This window comes from Embiotoca jacksoni, unplaced genomic scaffold (assembly GCF_022577435.1).
Source record: "Embiotoca jacksoni isolate LCO1_2020_lvr unplaced genomic scaffold, fEmbJac1.0.p SCAF_23, whole genome shotgun sequence".
Classification (NCBI taxonomy): Eukaryota; Metazoa; Chordata; class Actinopteri; family Embiotocidae; genus Embiotoca; species Embiotoca jacksoni.
This window is the reverse complement of record NW_027185374.1, coordinates 5,375,958-5,399,759: the sequence shown is the minus strand read 5'-3', so window position 1 is coordinate 5,399,759 and position 23,802 is coordinate 5,375,958. Positions and strand designations below refer to the sequence as shown.

General features: G+C 40.7%; 1 protein-coding gene across 1 annotated transcript in view; it reads left to right on the top strand.

Moving 5' to 3' along the window:
* Positions 1–23,802, top strand: part of nkain2 (sodium/potassium transporting ATPase interacting 2) — an 82,503-nt gene that overhangs the window by 25,994 nt on the left and 32,707 nt on the right. Inside the window, exons 2-3 of the mRNA XM_069158423.1 lie at positions 15,306–15,443; positions 16,265–16,345. Of these exons, the coding sequence (XP_069014524.1) occupies positions 15,306–15,443; positions 16,265–16,345 (219 nt within the window). The remainder of the gene's footprint in view (positions 1–15,305; positions 15,444–16,264; positions 16,346–23,802) is intronic.

The window sequence follows — 23,802 nt, the reverse complement described above, 5'->3', positions numbered from 1 at the left end:
AACTCATCAGGTTAAAGAGGAATACCTTAAAGGAGTTGGACAGTTGAAGTGGCTGCTGTAGGTGGGACACACACACCTGCTGGATTGAAGTGGTAGATAAATCACATTTGGAGTACCACACAAACAGTTCTATGAGCAGCAACTCTGACATCATGCCCATAAACACACACTCTTACGCACTTATACAAGGGTGGATCAAAAAAGTTAAGAGACTCTTACTGTTGTGCATGAGGTGCATGGCGCAGGGGAAAGCTGCTCTGGACCACTGGTCTGGCAAGTCTGTGATTTTTCCATGCAACTGAAACTTGAGCAGAGAGCACACATCAAATTTTGTGACTTAAAGAAGTGTCAGAGAGCTAAATCTGTAGCTCAGAGTAGTGGTGATGGGGAGCTACGATTATGTTGTTGCATGCAAGAAACTTGAAAGATTTCAATGTGCTGCGAGCAGGTGTTGTCATGTTGGAGAATCTAAGCACCATAGCACCACCGTTCAGATCATTTGTACTAAATGTTTACCATCAGACGCGTCGGGAGATCACAGCTGAACTCAGTCTTGACAGTCTGACCGTGGGGGACAAATTCATGGTGCACACTCCGATGAATGTCAAAGAAAACCCACCTGGTTGAGTTCTGACCTGATGCACTTTTTTTCTGTCTTGGACTGAGACGTTACACCACTCAGAAACGCAAATGCCATTCACAACACCTCTTTGCTTCATCGCCATAGACTTTCAGGGCTATTTCAAAGACCTCTGTTCCCAATTCCTTGACACTAACACAAAATTTGACATGTTCTCGCTGCTCATGTCTGCGGAGAAATCGCAGATGCACCCGAACCACTGCTCAGAAAACGCAGGTGCTGGTGTTGTTGAATCAGCTAGTGATTTGACAGAAAAACAATTGACAAAATCATTGACATTGAATACTTGTATATAATATACTGATAAAATTGTCTTCAGTTTGCTTTGCCCACTGTCTCAAATGTATGGATTTACTCCTTACCTCTTTTATAGCTTTGAAAAGGTGTAATAATCGATCAAACCAAACAAGCAACATGAACACCGCTTCTTTGTTTCTGGAAACTGTAATGAACATGTCTTCCTATTTACAGGTATTTTATAGGCTAAACAGTTACTGCAGGTAATAGAAAAAAACAAAAAACAAATTAATCAATAATGAAATTAATTGTTTCCTGCAGCCCTAATAGAAAACATATCCGATACGCTGATACTAGGTATTATGTTTTGTGTTCGTGACCTGAATTGAGCTTGTTATGACTCAGTAAGCACCTGTTCTGCCCCACAAATGTTTTTTATGAAGATATGCCAGCAACAAAGTATAAAATACATTACAGGAAAATTAGGGATTTCTTAACACAATGAATGAGCTCACAGGTAACCCAGTTTGGTTCTACTTGTGGAACCCAGAGTGCCAGACAGCAGAGACCAGGCCCTGAACTGAGAACACAGCCTCATTGTAAAACACTGTCTGTCTGGCCCTCAGCAGCAGGTAGCCTGCTGATGGAAAAGCTGCGGAGGCTTCCAGATTTACGGCATCATAAATGGCTTAAGTGCAATCTGCTCGTGGGCGTTTCTGTACAGTAAACACACAGACAAGCTTTCATGTCCACATGAACCTGGAGCAAGCGCCGCCTGGACGTGCTCCACCGACAGTGAATGGACGATCAGCAATGCGGCCTCAGTGATAGCAACCAGAGTACTATTATGGAAATATGGCCACATTTTTGTGCTTCATAACAGCGAGCAGAAGGAAATAAACCGCCCATTGATGCTATGAGCGCTGTGAGCACAATGAAGCTCATTTAAATAAGGTGACAAAGATGGCCGGCAGTCCATTGTCAGCTGGGACACCACAGGTTCTTTTCATGTCTCCAATTCAGACCAGGACACAAAGTTAATTTAGTTCTGGCACCGACCCAGACACAATAAAGCTCACTGATGCTGTTGTCTCCTGCCTTAACTGAAGGAGCTGAAACTGTTTGAGGAACAGCTTGTGTTTGGACAGTCTACCTGGCTGTTTTCATGCAGTGCTCAGTTCTCAGATACAATAACCCAACGTGTGAGTCACACCCGTTCAAGTTTGATATTATTTATATCCTCACAGTAATCTTTTTTTTTATCAAAAGTGGACATTTACACAGCACATACTTGGCTGCATTCTGCTCGTGTGTATACTCACATGTGCACACACCACAACCACCAATGATGTGGTTGATTTCATTCGGCTCCCGTGAGGTTACTCAGAGAGAGGCTGATATCTACTTTCCATTCTGTGTGTGTGTGTGTGTGTGTGTGTGTGTGTGTGTGTGTGTGTGTGTGTGTGTGTGTGTGTGTGTGTGTGTGTGTGTGTGTGTATATATGTATGTGTGTGCATGTGTGTGTGTTAATGTGTTTGTCTGTGCGTGTGTGTGTGTGTGTTAATGTGTTTGTGCAGTTGTAATGTTTCTTAGCCCGCTGGGCGTCCATCTGTGGGTTTATCTGGTGTCATTTCCACTCCCACTTCTCCTCTCTCTCTCTCTCACACACACACACACACATTTAAAATACTTTACACTGCCGATGCACTCAAAAAACAGACTTGTACAATGAATGCACACACATGCACTTAACACACGCAAAACGAGAGCCCCTGGGTACGATAGTGGTGCCTCCTAATACTTCCTATTTATCATGCAGCAGTTGAACTAACCAGCACTCACTCACTCACTCATTCACACACACACACACACACGCACGCACGCACGCACGCACGCACGCACGCACGCACGCACACACACACACACACACACACACACACACACACACACACACACACACTTTACTCTCATAAAAGCACTGCCTGCATAGATCGCCCATTAAGATATAAGACTGTACGAACAGAAAACCATTGGTGGGCTGATAATTCATTTACAGATTGACTGAGGAGGGATGCTACTGCATTTGTGTGCGTGCGTGTGTGTGTGTGTGTGTGTGTGTGTGTGTGTGTGTGTGTTGAATAGTGACACAGAAACGATTATGGGAGGGAGGGAAGGATGGAGGCGAGGGCTGAGAGGAGGAGAGGGGTGGATAATGGAAACGAAGTCGAGGAGGAGAGAGAGATAGCAACAGGAAAAGGAAGAGAAGAAGAAATGATGGAGGGAGACGGAAAGACAAAAAAAGACGGAAAGCAAAATTGACAAGCTAAAAGCGAAACGAAAGAGAGGTTTGTGATAAAGGAAAAGAGAAAAGGAGGGAGAGGGGAGTCACCGGGAGGGTTGAAAGATAAAGAAGGAGGGAAAAGGCAATACGCAGAGGAAGCCAGAGCCATAAAGGAGCCAGGAGAGGAGAATCAGGAGAACAAAACCGTTTGTATAAATTGTATAACTCCTGACAACTATTTGAAATCACTGCAGCTACTGTGTACTGTACAATTCACTGAAAATTGTTTAATGTACAACCGTGGGGTGTAACAAGGTTTTGCCTCTTAACAGCTCAAACATGTTTCACGAAGATTTGAATAATGTATCAGAGATATGATTTGAAATTTACAGAACTCTCCTCTCCCTTCATCTTTGAATAAGTTATGTAACTCAGACAACTGCTTCCACAAAGTTTGTCCAACTCTGTTGTCTCTAAAGTCTGTCCAGTTTAGATCAAAGCGGCAGAGCAGCTAAAACCATATTGAGACAAATACGAGCATTCCTCGGAATAATGTCAGCGTTGCTTTGGTCTGGTCAGATCAAGGCAAAAGAAAAAGGGGTAATTTGAGAGATAGAGGACAAGAGCTTTCAAATGGAGCAGCAGGGAGACAAACAGACAGACAAGGTTTCCATCAAAGACGTTAAACTCATAAATAGATTGATTAATGAGGCACAGAGAGCGTGATCAGGCAAATGAGACTAAAATATAGAAGATGATAAGGAAAGGAGGGAAAATGTAGTAGAATAGATAGAAAAAAAGAAAAAGAAAAGACAGGTGCATTTCTTGAGATCATGTGTATTAATCATAATCAGTTGGTCAATCACGGGAAACAACTGGAAAGAGCTTCAACTGCAACCTGCAATTATTGCTAATGACACATTCAGCACACACGGCCAACACAGTGTCACACACTCACACACACACACACACACGCACACACACGCGCACACACAGAGGCAGTCTGATGATATCTGATTGATAGTCTAAGAGAGAGAGTGTCCTCCAGCCCTGTGTGTTTCCATGGGTCCATGATGTCTGGCTTTTGTTTTGTGCTTAACTGTGTGCTCAGATTTGTGTCGATGTCAATGCAAGTGGGCATATTATTGTGTTTGGACCATTCGGGTGTCACTGCTATAAAAAAAACAAACAATCATGCTTTCTCTGTTTTGGGATGGGGACATGGTATCCATTGTGCCTCTCAGTTTGAGGTTGTGCTTTAGATCTTCTTAGAGAAGCTACAGGTAATTTGATTGGATGAATGAACCTCACTACTGAATTTTATTGGTGTTATACTCATAGACTGCATATATAAGTGGATGTGGAAATATGAGGGCAATGGGGAAGTGTCTTAAGTGCAATACCACCGAGGGCCACTAGGGGCTGGCCGCAGAAAGGTTCTGGCTCCATAGACTCCCATTCAACTTCTCTCTTGAAACACAAACTCAATCATTTTCAGTCATAATGGTGTCATTCGCTAAAGTCCCTTCTTCTTATTAGATCTAAAAAAAAAAAAAATCACGTAATTAATTCTATGTTAAGCCTTAAAAAGTTGTATGTGTGGGTGGACATGTCTGTTTGATTGACAGGCCTGTGGTGCAGTCAGGTTTTTGCAATTGGTGGGCGGGGCATAGTCCTCAGACATCGTATCAGATCCACCGTTAGCTCCTCACCAGCAAGCAGGTAGCAAGATGGCAGTTCACAAACCAATGGGTGACATCACTGTTGGATGGTGCTTGATTGGGACAGAGCAGCAAAAATGCAACAATAAGCTTACCACAGCCTCAGTCTGTTCTTGTTGACAACAAATGAAGGAATTATTCTCAGAAATATAACTAATTTTATTTAATTTTGGTTATTTATTCTATATAATTTTTCATATAATTTTGTATATCATGTTTTGAAGCTCTATATTTGCAGACAGGAAAGGAAAGCCTGTCTTTTCATTTTATTTTGATCACATACTGTCTTAATAAAAGGGCTTGCTTGTACCATCTCACATGTGGCTTACACTTACAAATGAGCATCAGATATATATTGTGTATCGCCATAAAACCTAAAAATAAAAAATGTGATTTTGGGTCCAAATCGCACTTTGTGCTGGCCAATACAAGCAAGCAAGAAAGAAAATGACAACATGACAACATCAGAAGTAACAGTCATAGAAACAGACCGCTGCCAGACTTTTGTCGTTGTTTTTTCCAGGCATAGAAAGAGCAGTACCCAGCTGACAGAAAAACAAAAGAGCATCAGCAGAAACAGATAAAGACAGAGGGGTGGACAGTCACTGACAGAGAGGGAAGATCTGTTGAAATACCAAACTGATTATCTGGTGTTTCTGACATTTAAATGTCACGTTTACATACAGAAATGTTTTCGAGGAATATTAATCACTCTAGTTAATTCGCAGGGACATGTGAAATAGATCCATGGGGCTTGTGGCAGGAGAGAGGGATGGAGGGTAAAAGAGGGAAGGAGCAAATGCAGAGAGCGCACTGGCAGAATAGTGTGTTATTGATATCAACACCAGAGTTAGAAAAATAGAAACTACGAGGAAGTGTTACAATTAGTGTTGTTATTATTGTTATTATTATTCTGTAACAAGTCAAACTTTTATGTCATCGATCAAATATTGGTACTATATCAAAAAAATGGCTTTTTATTTGGTACCAAATTTCAATACCTATGCAACATCTACACCAACATGTTTTATGTTGACGCGGGATTAATCTTATCAGAGTCAAATGTAGCCTCTACTTGGGTGGGTGGCCTGCCCACAAAAAACAACCTGGGTTACACTCTCCCCCTCTAAACTGCATGACAACAAAAGATTTGTACCGTAACTTCTAATCTAATTTTTTTTTCTTTTGGTGAAAGTGGATTTGTGTTTGTTTTGTTATCGTTTTATAAAATTGGTTTCCAAAAACAACTGGTACCAAAGTCAAGGTACCGATATTGAATATTTCGAACGATACCCAGCCCTAGTTACAAGTCTTTATCTTGTCTATTATTAGACAAAGATACAAGTATCTTTATGGCTTCAAAACCAGTGCTGTTCAACAAACCATTATAAGACCAGCAATACATAATAAATACCATTAATTTAATGGCTTTTATCCAAAGCATCAAAGAGGAGGATTGTAAACATTTTCAATGTACACAAGGTCGATTCACTGTGTGAAATGAAACATCTCGAACCATCATCTTTTAAATCAATGGTCTGAAGATGGCACAGCCCATTGAGTTAAAAGGAGAAATCATGTTGTCTACCTTGAAACATTTTCATTTGTTGAGATGAAGCAGCTTCTCAACATGTGGCACAAAATAGTTTGAAGTAAATGTATTCCAGCTCTGAGGCACTTTGTTGGTGACGATCCAAGCTGAGAATAAAAACAACCAAAGGACAAAAAGTAGAGACGCAGACACAGAAACAGAGAGAGGGAAATTCCCTCAATGGTTTTTGTATAGCATAAATAAGATTTACGTAAAGTCTATCTGTGTGTTTCCCCTAATGACTTTCCAGTATGTTGGACGTCTCCAAGATCCAAATTGCAGTTACGATTTGTTCAGGTGTCAGGACTTATTATTGCAAATCAGGTAAAATAAAAAGGGATTTTGCCTGTGGGCCAGCAGTTGCTCATCATATTTTCTGTAGTAGTCTGTCTAGAACTGTAGTATGAAGATGAGTGACCATAATGACAGCCTACGAGTGCTCCTCTACAGCACAGCTTTCATTGACTCACTGCCATCTTGATCCATCTCGGTTATTCCACATGACACATCAGGGTACTTACAGGGTGTTGCTAACTGGCTAACACTGCCTCCATGCTCTCTTTCCATCTGTTGACAGCCATGGCAGCCAGATTTATTCAAACTGACATTATGACAGGCCAACAAAAGTGCCAAACAGACGAACCAAATGCTTATACATCTTATAATTCTTATAATTATAATTATCTTATAATCTGGACAAGGACCTATGAGCTGTGACAAGTGTTGGGCCAATGTATTTAATATCAGATATTTGGCACTAATGCAGTGTACTTTTATTGTGACTGACTGTCTTTCTTGACAGCTAAAAAGAGTTCATATAAACTATGATATTCTATTCGATATACCTGGCACATTTATTCTTTGGTATATTAAAATCCAATAGAGCTGAAATGGATTAACAGAAGATTTACCTAAAGGGCCATCTAGTTTGAAATTATTTCTTAAGCCAGAGTTTCATTGACATGTTGGCACTCTGAGCATCGATTAATCTGAACCCTGGAGCATGTACAGTTCTGCTTTAGTTTGTCTGGTAGGTCAGAAAAATGCTGATTGAACTCGGGTGCAGAAACCGCCTGAAGTCACTGCTCTGCCAGTGGAGCGAGGTGCTTTTGGTTTCTACCCTTTACACGTTTTCACAACCCAATTTCTGACTTCTTGAGCGATTCAGTTATAACTGAGCAGTTTAACCTAAATCATTTTCTAATTATAGTAACCATTCTCTACATCTTATTGTGGCATACATACATATAATGTGTCCTTCTGTTTCTTGTAGCTTTCCTTAGATTTACATGTAAAGATAATATACCAGTCGAACACCGTAAGAAAGGTTGGTTAGCCAGTATCATCGATTGGCCAACGCTTAGACCAACAGTAGGCTTCTTTTTTTTTTTTTTTGCCATCATGCAACTGAAAGAAAACTTCCTAATGGTGTGATTCTATCGCAAGTATTTTTACCAGGCACTTTTTCTTGATGAGCATTTGGAGTGTTTGATTAGTTTCTATTTTTCCTACTAGGAACACTGAATCCTGAGCTTATTGTGTCACTTCTTGTGTGTTCAACTGAGGGCAACACTATGAATGTCTTTGAGGAGAAACCATTATGTAGTCCCCCTATTTAAATAATTATTGCATCTTGTGCCTCTCTAAAACCGCAGTCTTTTCAGCACACCTTCAGAAGTGGGCGAACAGCGGCTGACACTTTCCCACATTGATACATGACTCTTTGTACAAAGTAGTACTTTTCAAGCATTACCTGGCACTCAAATGTCTCATGTAACTCAGATCTTGATCTCTAATGATGGCGCTCCATGAAATATTGAATTAAATTCAAGACTAGTGTGATCAGTTTTAAAGCTATGCCTGCAACTGGAGATCTTCTGTGGCCTTGTAACACCAGTAGATCTGGAAGGTCCTCTGATCAAGACTTATGGGTTGCTCCTGTTTAGACTTTAAACTTTTATGTTTTAATAAGATAAATAAAATTCGGAGAAGTTTTACGGGGTAAATGAATTCCTGATTTTGTAGTGGTTGTGAAAATTACCACAATGAACATAGAAGTGCCTTAAAGTGCAATACCACTGCAATGGCACAAGGCTAGCTCAAAAAACCTCTGGCTCCAATAGACTCCCATTCAAAAAGCATCAACTTCTCTTGTTGAAAACAAAGTCAAGACATTTTTTGCCCAAGTCATTATGGTGCCATTAGCTTAATTTACTCTTTCTAATGAGTTTACTGGTTGGATCATCTCAAAATAATTCCATATTAAATGATATATTAAGCCTCGAAGAGAGGTGTTTTTTTCGGGGCGTGACTGGTTTAATTGACCTGCCTGGGGTGCAGTCCGGTTGCTGGTATAGGTGGGCGAGCATCTTGTCCTCGGGTTCTCAGTCAGATACACCCCTCGCTCCACCCCAGCTTGTCCAAATATGGTCATTTCTAGCACAAAAAAAAAAAATTGTTCAGTTCAAAATGGCTGTTCACAAATTGGTGGGTGACGTCACTGAGTTGCCACTTGATTCTGACACATTTTAGTGCCAGCCTATAAACATCAACACTTTCCCAGTTTTTTAAACACCCATGTGTTTTAAACCCAGGTGTGGAGCTTCAAATTGACTTCTGCATGTAAAGCTACAGAGCCGCAAGATGAAATGCTATATCAGAGCTAAATATTAAGCCATATCTCCTGCTGTATCTTGATAATCTTGTTCACCAGCCTCAAAAGCCTGTAAGATCAGAAAAATTTAAAGGTGTACCTCAGGGCTCAGTGAGAGCTTATTACACCTCTTCTGATAGGCCAGCCAACTGATGCAGCAGCAGCACATTATCTGTATGAGTCTCAGCCATTTTTTCCTGTGCCTGTTCCCACGAAAGTTATACAGCTTACAACCACAGCCTTAAGTGGCCATCCTGTGACGTTAATTCAAGTGGGACTTTCACTTGGAGTTGTGTGCAGTCTATGTATAGCTGAGTGACTAAGGACATTAAGGCTATTACAGATATGATTGAACAGTTGTGATGACGGTGAGCTGACCTGAATGGGGGAAATTGGATATTTAATGGAGAGGTTTTCACCTATGATCGCCATTGTCTCTTTTCATCACCGCCCTTCTTCTATCTCTCTCTTTTCTTCCTCACCACTTGCTCCCACTCTTTTGCTCGCCCTACCTTTTTCTCCTCACGACATCCTTTCATCTTTTTCCCTCTTGCTTCAGCTCACCCCATCTTCCCCGCCATCTTTCCTCTCTCTCCGAGCCCTAAGTAGCCACAAATGGTCCCTAATAGCCTCCAATGGAGATGAATTGATCGCTGTGCGAACCGAATCGATAGGAGATTGCTTTTGCTGTACACGGTGGGATACTGCGTAGGCAGGCGGCCTTAATTAAGTTAACAGTAAACCACGATTGCTTTGGAGTTTTATTAGGAGAATAAAGTTTACGATGATTACACAAACAGATAAAAAAAAATACAGTTTCCGAATGATAGCTGTGGAGAAAAAAAGCGTATATTTACTTCAATGTGTTTCTGATTTGCTTGGGGTGTTGCTACTCAGTCGTGATGCTCCCTGTGTGACTCATAAAGTGTTTTTGGACATTTTCTCACTTCCTCTGCCTGTTTTTCCTCTCCACTCCATGCCTGCTGCTTTCCATACCACCTCTCTTTCTCCAGCTCCTTCTCACTATTTATCTATCTCCTCCCCTCCATCCCACTCCTCTTTCCCTCCCTCTCTGTCGTCTATAATGGGATGAGCGGCAGAATTTGATCAGCAGTTTTTTAAAGGTCACAGAACCGAGCAAAAACTCTCAGCCAAAGAGCCGAGGGATCGAGGGAGGGAAGGATGAGATTGAGGAAGGGAGAAGGCATGAGAGAGAGATGGTGAAAGAGGGAGGTAACAGGCAGGTGGAGTCGAGGACATCAGGAGGAAAAAGAAGCACTGAGGTGGAGACAGTGGAGGGAAACGGGATGGGAGGGGTAAGGTAGTGCCGTAATGGAGGGAAAAGAAGTAATTTTCTGTTTTATGACACAACAGATCTGGTAACAGATGAATGCATATTAAATATGTAGGAGAGGAGAAGAGAAGAAGGAAAGCACGGGTGGTGATGAGCAGAGGAAAGAAGTTGGGCGGAAATGAGAAGATGGGAGTGAGGGAAGAGCAGTTAGGAAAGGACACAAGGAGGAATGGAGGGGCAGAAGATGAGACAGTTCCATTTCTCTGTCTGATCTCCTTCCTCAGTGACAGTCTGATTTTAATCACCTCTTCTCTTCATGCCCTCTCATCAGATCTCGTGGTCTCTCCCTCAATGTCTTTTTCTGTACAAGATAAAAGACACTTTTATCACTTTGCAGTGTCTCGTAATGGTCACGCAGATGTCTTGCTATCTATGATATCATCCCGCCATTCATTATCAAACAGACCGAAATCTTTCCCAAACTCGCTGAAGACTCTCCCTCGCTGTTTTCTCCTCGGCCTCTCTACTGTCTCTTTCATGAGCCTCAACTTTCTGTTGCTAATCTATTCCCTAGGTGTCAATGCAGCTACATGTCTGTGAGGCAGAAAGTGTTCACAATATATTGAAATGTATTTTTTTTTTTTTAAATCCTGCATCAACCTTCATAAATGATACATTTATGAAGGTTTTTAAAGAGTAATTTAACACCTGTGGAAAATGACCTGCGGTGCTTTAAATTCACACCTCAATGCAGCGATGTAACATTGTACACCAGGGTGTGCTGGCACAGAGTGACATAACTGTGGGGTTGGTTACCAGTGCAGGAGGACACACTTGTGGGAAATATACTTGACAATTGCCCTCAGCATGACCCACTGTCCAACCTTTTGTGGATGAAAACACATAGCGTTGACTCATCACAGTGCTAACCGACTACAAGACCGAAGAAAACCTTTGATCGGCCTGGGTGTGCATCAATCAGAAAAGAGTCAGCCAATCAGAAGAGAGGAGCATTGATATCAGTACGCCTTAAAGACACAGGCACAAAACAGCCTGTTTTTGGTAGAGCTCTGGAAAGAAGCCTTAAAAATATCTTCTTTTGGATATCAAGACAAGAAAACGGTTGGTGTTCGACTTGAGCCTTTTCTCTTGCTGCTTGGTGAAACACAGTGATGTAATTGTAAATAAAGCTGTTGCTCTCGGGATTTTAAGAATACTCGTTCAAATATTATAATTTTTGTTCGGTCCATTCGGTTCATTGCAACAAGCAGGTCGTTGCTTTCTGTACTTCTGTAAATGCAGTACAGATGTTTTTTTTCAGTGCCACTACAAAATAAAACCATTTTGGCCACAATGTACAGAAATGGACAACAGGATAGCAATTGATGCAGTGGAGCTGTTTAGTTAGACTCTTCAGTTAACTGGTGCAAATGGGAAACTAATAAGAGCACAAGCATCAGTCTATGCTAACAAAACAGTTGGTGGAATAAACATTCTTGGTCCCGGAGTGGTTTTGTGCTGGCATTAGACAGATTGACAGAAGGCTGCATATCAAGTTGTTTCTGTTATTTTTTTTAACCATACTCAAACAAAAACAACCATACTGTAATCGACATGCATTCACAGACGCATTAAACACAGTCACAGCAATCGCTACAATTCTCCAGAAATGCAACAATCTTCTGTACCAAGTCAGGATGTATTAAGACGAATGTGGGTTTAAGGTATATACTGAACCTACAGTAGATAAATAACCTGAAAATGAATGTTCCCCTGGCCTTAAGCAGCGGCACTGAAATGAACATCTCTGCTGGCACCATTAAAGAGTGTCACAGCAGATCCCGAGGGACCCGGCTAGCCAGCTTGAAGCTCCACCTGTAAACCGTCGAAGCTTTCATCAGCCGCAGCGTATTACAAAACTGCCATACCTGCCACCGTAGCTGCTGCGAGCGACCGTGCTCTCACGAAACACATCTCTCCATCTTTCTCCCTGCCTGAGTCAGAGTTGTTTCACACTTCAGCCAAAGCTTCTTCCATCATTTGGTTCATGAAAAGGATGCTGCCATTACAGCAGAGAGGGGCCACATGCACGCTTTGTCTTCTGTCTGTCAGGAGTGACTGAATTACAAAGAACGATGTACTGAGGCACCTGATGTTAGTAGTTTAGCAGCTGAGCCATGTAAATGAGAATTTCACATGAAAAGACAAGCAAAGGAACAGATGGTCTGGATTTTAATATTGCTCTTATTGGTTCCTGTTAAGCCAGTTTAGACCAATATGTTTTTTTATGAATTAGCGTTCATAGTTTACTAATAGTTTTAAACTAATTCTTTATTACTTCGATCACATGTTTTCTTTTGCTATTGTGTTATGTGATTTATTGCATATTTTTGTGTGAGTGTGAGTGCAGTCCCAGCTGGAGAGAAGACTGTTTATATTATTGGTGATGAAAGAGGGGCCCCCAGGGGCCTCAGTAATGGGCTGGGAGGCCTCTGACTTTTTATAATGGCTTATGTATGGGTGTGTGTGTGTGTGTGTGTTTGTGAGAGAGGCACAATTGCAGCACTATATAATTGTCAATGGGAGGACACACTTTTACATAATACAATGAAGCAGATACACAAAGACCCAGCGAGATGGAGTCTGCCCTGCACATAAAAGCACTCACACAAAGAGGGACAATGTCTCTCACACGCACACACACAGAGACACACACACACACACACACACACACACACACACACACACACACACACACACACACACACACACACACACACACACACACACACACACACACACAGTCACTCACTCACACATTGTGGTGCCAGCTGAGCCCAGTGTGTCCAATAACAGCAGGTGCTGTCAAGTGCAAGCACAGCAGACCTGCCCTGACATGGAAACGCGCACACACACACACACACACACACACACACACACACACACACACACACACACACACACACACACACACACACACACAAACGCTGGTGGATGCACATAATATGTCAGCACGGCACACACTCATTCATAAACCTTTGTAAATCTCACATTCAGTAACTCAATACTGAAAACTAATGTTTGATTGGTGTTGCACACGTGGTTACAGCGTAGGTCGGTTATTCAGTGTTTGCCTGTGTAAATGTGTGTTTCTCTGTGTGTGTGTGTGTGTGTGTGTGTGTGTGTGTGTGTGTGTGTGTGTGTGTGTGTGTGTGTGTGTGTGTGTGTGTACCTGCGATGTGGCTATGCTGTTGCCATATGGTCTCACATTAGGCCAGTCTAAACTCAGCCATGCAGAAATGTGTGAGAAGAGAGTGAGAATAAGAGAGAATGGATCTCTTGATTTGATATGTAAGCTGTTGGTGTTTAAACACTTGTAGTAGAAACTGTGCCGCAGTAAATATCAGTCTCTTTTGGGCTTCATGAAGCTAATAATGATTTCAGGTTTTAATTTTTTCTTTCCTTTTTTAGTCCACACCTTGTCTTTGTCTTGTGCTTCCTCTTTGTCTCTGTCTCCCTCTCCCTCTCTCTCTTTGTCTCTGTGTGTGTATTAATATATTTAGCAGTGCAATATCATACGCTGTGCTGACTTCATTAACTATCTCAGCATGAGGCTCCAGTGACTGAATGATAATAACACACACACACACACACACACACACACACACACACACACACACACACACACACACACACACACACACACACACACACACACAGCTCTGGGAACATAACAGTAATTCATGAATAACTGCTTAAAGTTAACTTCATGATGATAAAGCATTTGTGGTTTATGATATATTATGATAAAGATCCTCTCCAACCCCAAAGACACATAGCAAGTTCACCGTTATGTTAGACTCATCATTTAAATTCTAATGAGGAAACAAAGTTTTCCAAAACTTAAAAAATAAGCTCTGTATAAAGAATATGAATTAATCAACTATATAAGGGGGAAGTGATGCAAAATTTTTCACTTTGATTGACTGTGAAGCTGTTGTCGGTTACAGAATGACATCAGAGTTGGGCTGCATTTAATGATAATTTCTGTTATGGATTAATATGCAGGTTATTTTCACAGTTAATCAATACTCATTTTGTCTATAAAATGTCAGAAAAATATGTTCCAACCTGGAATCATGTCAAAGTGTGTTTTTACACCTGGTTTTCCTCAAGACAATCCCTTGTCCGTGTCATGTTTTGCTTCACATGGCGTGAAAAATAAGTTGCTGTAGGTTTAGGCACAAAAAAACACATGATTAAGTTTGGGAAAAATATCATGGTAAGTAGTTTTATGTATGTTACATACTGTACATCACGCAAGTTGTTTTGTGTCGTTACTTAAGTTGAAATTCCTGTATTGTCCACCCTATGTAGTACAAAGAGCAATAAAGGGATAGGCCCTTTAACACTCTTTGTACTTCGTCATATGACCTCCTTCTGCAGTCATACATGCGTGTAGTTATCACTCCTAGGCGACGCAAAATGTAACACTGACACGGTGTCCTCTAGTTCACTAGCGGGTTTATTACACACTTTGGAGAGCTTCTTTTGGCCAACCAACAATTTACGTCTGTGGAGGTTTGCCATTATTAAAAAAATATATATATATTTTCTTTTAAGGTATTTAAGGATCATGTTAGTATTTATTATTGCAAATGTACAGGTGTCTGTTATTGATTTTAAATGTTCTATATTCACTTGTCTATGTTATTGTTTTACCTACTTTCTGTTAGTGTTGCTCTAGTTTTCTTGCTGTGACAACCCACAACTATCACGTTACAGAAACCAAGACGGTTTTTTTTCACGCCACTAATCTCTCCTCTTCCTCCTCCTCGTCCTCCTCTACCTCCCCCTCTTCCCCTCCCCCCCTTGTTCCTTCCCTCAGGTCAGTGTGTTGGAGCGTCAGGTGATAGATTTCCTTGGCTACCAGTGGGCTCCAATCCTGACCAACTTCCTACACATTATCGTCGTCATCCTGGGCCTGTTTGGCACGATTCAGTTCAGGCCGAGATACGTCACTGGAGTGAGTTTCACACACTGGGAACAAAGACATTTTGCCTATGCTTTGCTATAGATTTAGCACCAGCCTCTCATTCGCCTGTAGTCAGCTGTTCACATTAGATAATGAGGGCTGAATAATATTGGCCTGACACTTTTATTAAGATTTTTTTTTTTTTATACCAAGTTTGTAGTTTGTCAGTGCTCATAGCATTGCCATCCATGAAAACGGTATTATAGTCATATCTTTAACTGGACTGTAAGTACAGACAAACCACTTATCCGCTTAATACATATAAGAAATGTTGAAGAATTTCAAAGAAAAGTGGGATAATTTGTCTTTTTTTTTTTTTCCATCTGCAGTACTTGTCGATAAAATATTAAATATTTCAGAAACCTTTCAGAAGTTCCCAAAGTGACTGCAGGCCTCCACATGCCCCCCCTCATGTACACATAATATTTATAAACATGATACAGATAATGACAGAAAACAAAGATTTGATCTAAGATTGTAAATTCTGCCCTCATCCATCATTCACTCATTCTTTCCTATAACTCTTTTATGCACAAACACACACACACACACACACACACACACACACACACATTGTGCTGCTATTCAGTTTATTTCCCTGTCTGGTTTGATTTAAGTGATTGGTTGCGCTTTTCGCAGTTGTTTTTGTTTCCCTGCATCTTAACAACATCAAAAGTGAAGCCTCCCTCTGTCTTTCCTCTCCATCTCTCTCGCTCCAAATGCAAGACATGAACATGCTTTTTTAATTCTCCAACAAAGGCCTGTCAGATCTCGTCTGCGTCTCACTTCCCTCTCTCTTCACCTCTCTGCAGTACGCAGCCTGGCTCGTTGTGTGGATGACCTGGAATGTTTTCATCATCTGTTTTTACCTGGAGGTTGGAGATCTATCCCGAGTAAGGAAACTTTTTCTTGCATTATTTCTGCAGCCTTTTCATGTCTTCTACTGTGCATGTCCAGAGTAACAGCCACTCTCACTGAACTAATTCGAACTCTACGGTATTACAGCATTATTACATGCAGGATTTCTGCTGTTCAAAGGTGTTTCTTAAAGGTCCCTTTTGCAACTGTTTCATATCAAAATTTTGACGCAAGACTGAGACTGGGAAATATTCTATAAAACCCCAAAACAGGCCAAAACTAACAATGTTAACAAATGTTTGCTGTAAACCTGATACATCCTTTTCCTCTGTACCATAGACCCCCATTGTTGTCCAAAATATTTTAATAACACTCACTTGAGCCACACTGTTGCACTGAATGAGATGTTCCCTTATTAACATGAATATGGGAGCCACTCACTCATACAGTACTGCTGCCATTAATACTCACTATCATGCTAAATGTGTATTACTATTCAGCTGAAAATAGTTATTCAATTCAATTCAATGTTATTTATATAGCGCCAAATCCCAACACAGGTTATTTCATGACACTTAACACATTAAAATCCTTACAGCAGAACTTTATAATATTATACAGAGAAACCCAACAATTCAACAATTATTATTCTGGTTTGAATAATGTATGTCCCAATATACAGCTATTTAGCCCAAATATAATAATACTAATAATAAAAGTGTAACTTTGTGACCCATGTTTTTATATTATCACTAGGGATCAATGGTTTGGGGTTGAGAGCCATAGTCAGGGTATGATGTTGGAAAATATTGAAACTAGTAGCTTTTTTTTGGGTATTTCATGGGATTTGGGTTCAAAATAAGAAAATATACTACAATAATGCAATTATTTTTCATGCGAGATATTGTCATTTATATTTAGCCCATCATAAATATTATTACATCCATCTAGGTTTTGACATACATAATAGAAATCTGTGTAAACTCCAGTCCAGAGGAGGGTGATAATGCACCCAAAACTGTGAGATTAAAAGATGCTTGAAGAGAATAATCTTTGAGACGAACTATTTATAAACTAATGCAAACCCAGATTGGCATCACGGATGACAACCAGATTGTTATTCTCTTGATGTGCTATCTAAAAGCCAAAGTCTACTCAGGGCAAAACTCATGGATGAAGTAATATAAGTCCTGTATTATAAAAGCCTTTGGAATAATGTTTCTACTCTGACAGCAAGGTGCTGAGATGGCTTGGTTCCTGTCTCCTCTGACGGTAGAGGTCAGATTAGATTAATTTTAATGTAACTAATCACAGGAGCAGGACCCTGTTAACTGGTTAGTGACTCAGTTACACTTGAGACGTGTAAAGATTAGATTTTCAACATCTGGCTCCCAAAGTGGTTTTGAGCAGGTGGATCAATGACCTTCTCTAATGATTTTGTTTGCATATAAATTTGGCTTGTTTATGATTAGCTAGCTACATGATCCATCATGAAGTGTACAAGTCTCACCAAGGCATTCATGTGATGATGTGTAAGCATGGCAGTTTTATTCCATTGCCATTGCATTTTGCATTGAGGTTGTTCAAGTTGTTTCAGACTCACTGCCCAAAAGTTTCACCTCTCCACATTCAAAATTAGTTGATTTTAAATACAGATTATGAAATTGGACAATTAATTAAGGCCAATCAGAGCTTCCATAAACAGAAGAAATCAGTTGATGGGAATGCTGATTATGGCTGATTACATTTTGTGCTGTGGTGTTAAAAGAAAAAACTAGTTTTCCCACCACAATTTGCTGGATTTACTCAGTTTATTGGACAGTTATGTAACATGTTCTCTATCAGTTTAATAAATCGCACAAAATTACAGCACCATATATATCCCCTATTCTAATCCACATCTTATTGATTTTCCCATCTTTCCGATCATAATTAGGATTTGTTGGGACTCAAGTGGTGCATATGCTTCACCTCCTGTTGTACTGCATCGCACTCACACACTCTATGCTCTTCCCACACACACACGTGTCTTGTTAAGTTTTGTTGCCATCCAGACTGTCCCCAGAAATTTTACAGTGAGTCAACAGTTGTATAAAATCCCTCCACCTTCTGCCTGGAAACTGCAGCTTCACTGATCTCTGATTTTAATGATATTTACACCTTGTGTTGTCCTCCAGGCGTAGTTTTTTTTAATGGCTACAAAATACAGCACAGCTGGGAAAACAGGGAACTGCTGTTTGGGTTTTGTTTTGATTCACACTGAAAATACACGCATGTCTGCCATCTTAGAAGCTGGAGAGCAAGGTAGAAACAGGTGGGAAAGCAGCACAATAATGGGCATAATACCATAAAAGAAATTATATCTCCACGTGTCATTTTTATTTTATTATAAAATAATGAGTCTCATATTTCTCCTTATTTTATAAGAAAAAATCTTTTAAAAAGCCTCCTGTCCAAAATCAACACATCTGGTTTGTAATGAGGGTGAAGCAGGCAGTTAATTAGCGACACCTTTATCAATTACCCGCTGACCAATCAGAGAGAAGCACACACAAACCAGCTGCTGAACAGCTTGTTTTTATGACCAGAACAGTTTGCGTGCACCTCGCTCAAGGGCACATTCACCTTGACCCACTTACTGAGGGAGAGGGGAGCCATAAAGTCCCGCTTGTCTCCACCCCCCTGATCGGATTCACCAGCTGTTGTACATGAGATACAAATCCATCACCCACCATTCCAGGACTTGTTTACTGACCTGAGGGCTATTATTACACTGGACCACATGTAAAACAAGTAGCGCTGTGTCTGTGATTGTTTCCACTTGGTTCAGGACAAAGAAATTCTCCAAAACCAGATTTGTGTTTGAAGGACTGAACCATGTCAAACAAAACTGCTGCTGTTAGTATAGTGTCTGTCATTGTGTTTGTTAGCATAACAATGAGCATCATTTTACTAGCATGTCATTATTTTTGACACATTAAGTGGAGAAATATTGAGAAATAATATTAAATGAGAACCATTTTCCATTACAAAAACAAAATAAATTGTTAACTATGAAAACAAGGACTTTATGAAATGCATTACCGTTTTTATCAAAGAATTTAAAAAAAAAAATCATGAATAATGTAAACAACAGACAAATCAACAAATCTTTTTTTTCTTTTTGTTTTAATTCAAAGTCATATTCAACAGTCACCTGTGGAATCACACGTTATGTTTCAGACTGCTTCATTAGTATCCTGTATGCTACATAAATATTCTTCAGTAGTTCACATGTTGGGAAACTAAACAGCATCTTATGTCTCTGCTACTAATGTTACCTAACAGGAAATGTATAACAGACCACAAAATAAGACAAGAGGCAACAACAAAACAACCAAAGCATAAACACTTAGGTGTGTTATATGTTGATCGGTCAAACACATGCACCAATGCAGCACCGGCAACCAAGATTTTGACCTGTCAGTGGCGCTGTTTGGACACCTAAGTCATCCCCAAAGCTTTTATGAATCATCCTGAATGGAACATGAATGTCTTTGCTAAATTTTATTATCCATCCAGTAGTTGAGACATTTCAATAAAATTCCACAAATGTCCACTTCACGGGCTCAAGACTAAATCAGGCTAAATTAAGACCGACTGAGATCAAAGAGAACCACAATAAGTTAAAAAGTTGAAATCAAATGTCATGACAGCCCAGCAAAAATAGACTATCAGCTTAGATTTGGGTCACAGAGGATCAAAACCACACGGCTTATGTATTTATCAAAGAGGAACGAGCGTATATACCATAGTGACATGTTCTTTTCCTGCTCAGTCCTGCCTCTTTTCTCTCCCGTATTTGATAAGGCTAATGATGGCATGCGCCGTGCTTCAAGACGACTGTGATAGAAATGAAATTTCTATCAGTCCCCCTCACTATTGCTTTCTGATGCCGCTTCCCTCTTTTGTGCCCTCTATCTCCTCCTCTCCCTCACTCTCTTCATCTTCATGTAATTCATCCCTCCTCTCCCTCTGCTCACCCTATAATCAAGTCTTTTTCATGTTGTTTTGCAACGTGCCATGTGAATCTGTCCCATACCCTCGCTCATCTTCATCTCTTGCCTGCTTTTAATTCATTCTCTTCCTATTTATTTCCTTTGTCACGACCAGGGGAAACATGGGTCTGTCAAGAAGGCGCTGCTATTTATGGTAAATAGTGGTTCATAATGCAGGGCTTTATGTACCGGCCAGTACGGAGCGCCAATTTAATGCATTACTTTATACACTCGGGCCATTACTTTGGGGTCACAGGACAAAACCGATTGCACCACACTCCATTTTTCTTCATTACAGAGATCTGACATCTGTATATGAAAGAGGGTGACAATCAGCCTCGCTTTGATTTATGCCATGCTATCAGTGACTCTTGGATATGTACTGTAGCTTTGATGTAATTTTTCAGTCCCAGCACTCTGTTTTATAGACTTGATATCCAGATTTTACTTCCCATATCCAGCAGTGTATCAGAGCACTGATCAGACTGTCAGAGAGGGATTGCCCTGGCTTCATATTTGAAATAAATGTATTAGCATTTACATGTACATAATAGAAAATATTGCAGGCAAAGACAACTTTCCTCTCATATTTGATGCACTATGACAGCCATGTTTGTTGTGTCATTTAAAGTGCGCATGAACTGCAAATATTGCTGTTTTGTGGCACAACAGCGGGAAAGTCAGAAACATTAGGCCTGTAAAGGTATAAAATTTGCAAAACGCCTGTGACATTTCTTCTGGAGAGGAAAGTAAACCACAGACAGTGAGCGGAAAAGTGGCAGACAGCGAGGAGCGGAAATGCGTCAGTGTTTGTCAGCTCAGTTTGAAGTCCTGAAGCCAGGCAACCAGACAGACAGACACGAGGGGAACAGACAGATCATCATCATGATGGAGATAATGGGTTTGATGTGACATCATGACACTGAGCGTTAGCAGGACATCTTGGAGCACGTCAGCGATGAGTCATTGACATTGTCCCACGCATATAGTGGGCCTGTAAATCGGCGTTAGAGGTAACTCACTGTTTTTTTATTCTTGAGTTATTTTGAGCTTGACGGTGTTTTCCTTGACAAAGGAAAGAGCAGTTGATAATACGGTTTCAACTTCAGGTTTATTTATTCTCTTGTTCTGGAGATTTCAACTGTACCACATCATTGTTTTGCCCAGTATAACCAGACCCAAATTCTCTTTGCGAACTGATAGGGTCTGACCATGCTCAATTGGGAATTATTTTCAGTCATTGGATCTAATAGGCATAGACCTCATGTTGATTTTGAAACTACTGGAGCAGCCTTTAACGACAGACTCTCCTCCAGTATGAGCAGTGCAACGTCATTACAATTTTTTTTAAGAATTGTTCATGCTGCAGTATTTGCTCGTGTTGCTTGATTTCAATGTCATCACATTTAGACACCCCTTCTGGTCACTGATTGGTCCATCCTCCGGAGTGGCTGAGCAAACCTTCATGCGAACAGAGTTTCCAGATTATAAACTCCAATTGAAGCTGCGAACAATCTAGAACCAGGCTAACAGTCCTCATCAGCAGATAGAGTTTATTCATACTGTACATAATGAAAATGAAGGTGTCGCCCCCTTATTCTTTTGAATGCAGGGTGATTTTAGTGTGTTTTGGGTCATTGTCCTGTTAAAGGACCCATTAACTGTGACTGAGACAGAGCTTTCTAACACTCGGCAGCACGTTTTGCCCCAGAATGCCTTGACAGACTTGAGATTTCATTGTATCACAGATTCAAAGCCCCTCCCTGCCAGACACAGCAAATTCAGACAGCTCTCTGCTACATGTTCAGGTTGGTGTTCACGAAGATACCAAACAACAGACTGACCACTTTTCTCCATTTTAATGGGCTGAAAGACTGTTTACAAGATTGCAGATGTGTGATAAGAATAGTTTGAAATATCACTATAATCCAATTATTTATAATTTTTTTTAGGGCTAACAACAAATCCGTCAAGGCCATTTTAGTATAACCTCTGTAAAAGAAGCAATAATTGATCTTTTTTTACATTTTGTTTTTACTCAGCATGCAGGTATACATGAGAAAATTGCTTTCAATTGCATCACTTTTCAAGAGGAACGGTGCAGTTTTTCATGAGCTTTTACGGGTATTAACAAATTCATCCATGTCTGTACAAACTAGTGTTCTTCACACATACCTTGTTTCTTATTCAGCTACCATAAAAAAAAGAAGCTTGTTTTTATATTTGTTTGGATTTAACATTCTACTAAACAACTGATTGATGAATTGCTTCATCACCTCTCTTGTTAAGACATTTTTTCCTCTCCAACCATTTGTGTTTGATGGAACGTTCTAGCTAATGGGGATCTTTGCTTTCCATTGAAGCCCCTGTAGAGCCCCAGAGACGAGAAAAGGTGTTCATCCTGTCTTGACAGTAATTTGAGTTTAAGCCAGAGATTCATACCATGTATCAGTGTGTCACATTCCCATCCTCCCAGTCACTCGCTGCTGCACTATCTAAAACAGCAGCAATGCCATATAAAATTCATCCTTAAAAAGATTTCTGATGTGGCATCCCTGACAGATTTGGAAGAGGAGCCTGTGGAAAGAGAACTGTCACCATCTCACAAACACATACACACACACACACATATTCGCATGTTCTCAGCAACTTGCTCTCTCTCTCACACACACACACACACACACACACGCACGCACGCACGCACGCACGCACACACACACACACACACACACACACACACACACACACACACACTCACACACACACACTCTCAGACAGCTAACTGTCAGTAGTCCAGTGTGTCACATAAAAGATGTAGACACCCTCTGGGCGTCAGAGGACACACAGATACACCACGCTCAGCTGTCAGTCATTTACTGAGGGGGTGGGATGCTGTGATGGAGGGTTGTCCCACATGCTTTTCTGCATACTGTATGTGTGAAAATGTTTGTTAGGTGTGTGCACGCATGTGTGTGCTGGTGTCTGCATGCTCTGCCAGCAGTTGGAGAACCTGTCATTTGTTGTATCAGTCAGAGGGAAATATGAGGGACACGTACTTGCATATTCACACCGATTCCAGACAATCTCAAAACAGCGCCATTTTCATTTCCATATCTGTCCAGGTGTCTAATTCCAGTTCGCAAACACACCGTGGAGTGGTAACGGAGAGATAGAGCAGCAGTGACCAACGGGAAAAGTGGTAGAATAAGGGATAAAAAGAGAGCAATGAAAAAAGACTGAAAGATTGGGGGTAGGCGGGAGGCGAGGCATCAGGAGCAGGCAGAGAGACAGAGGGGTTTAGACAGGCGAAGGTGTGATAAGAGTTATCGAAGATGATGTGTTGTGGGATGAAGCCGCTTGTGAATCACTGTCCCTTTCAACAGAGAAGAGGGAAGAGAGAAGGGAAGCAGGGACGAGGGGGAAAAAAAAAAGTAGAAACACAGAAAGTTAGTTCA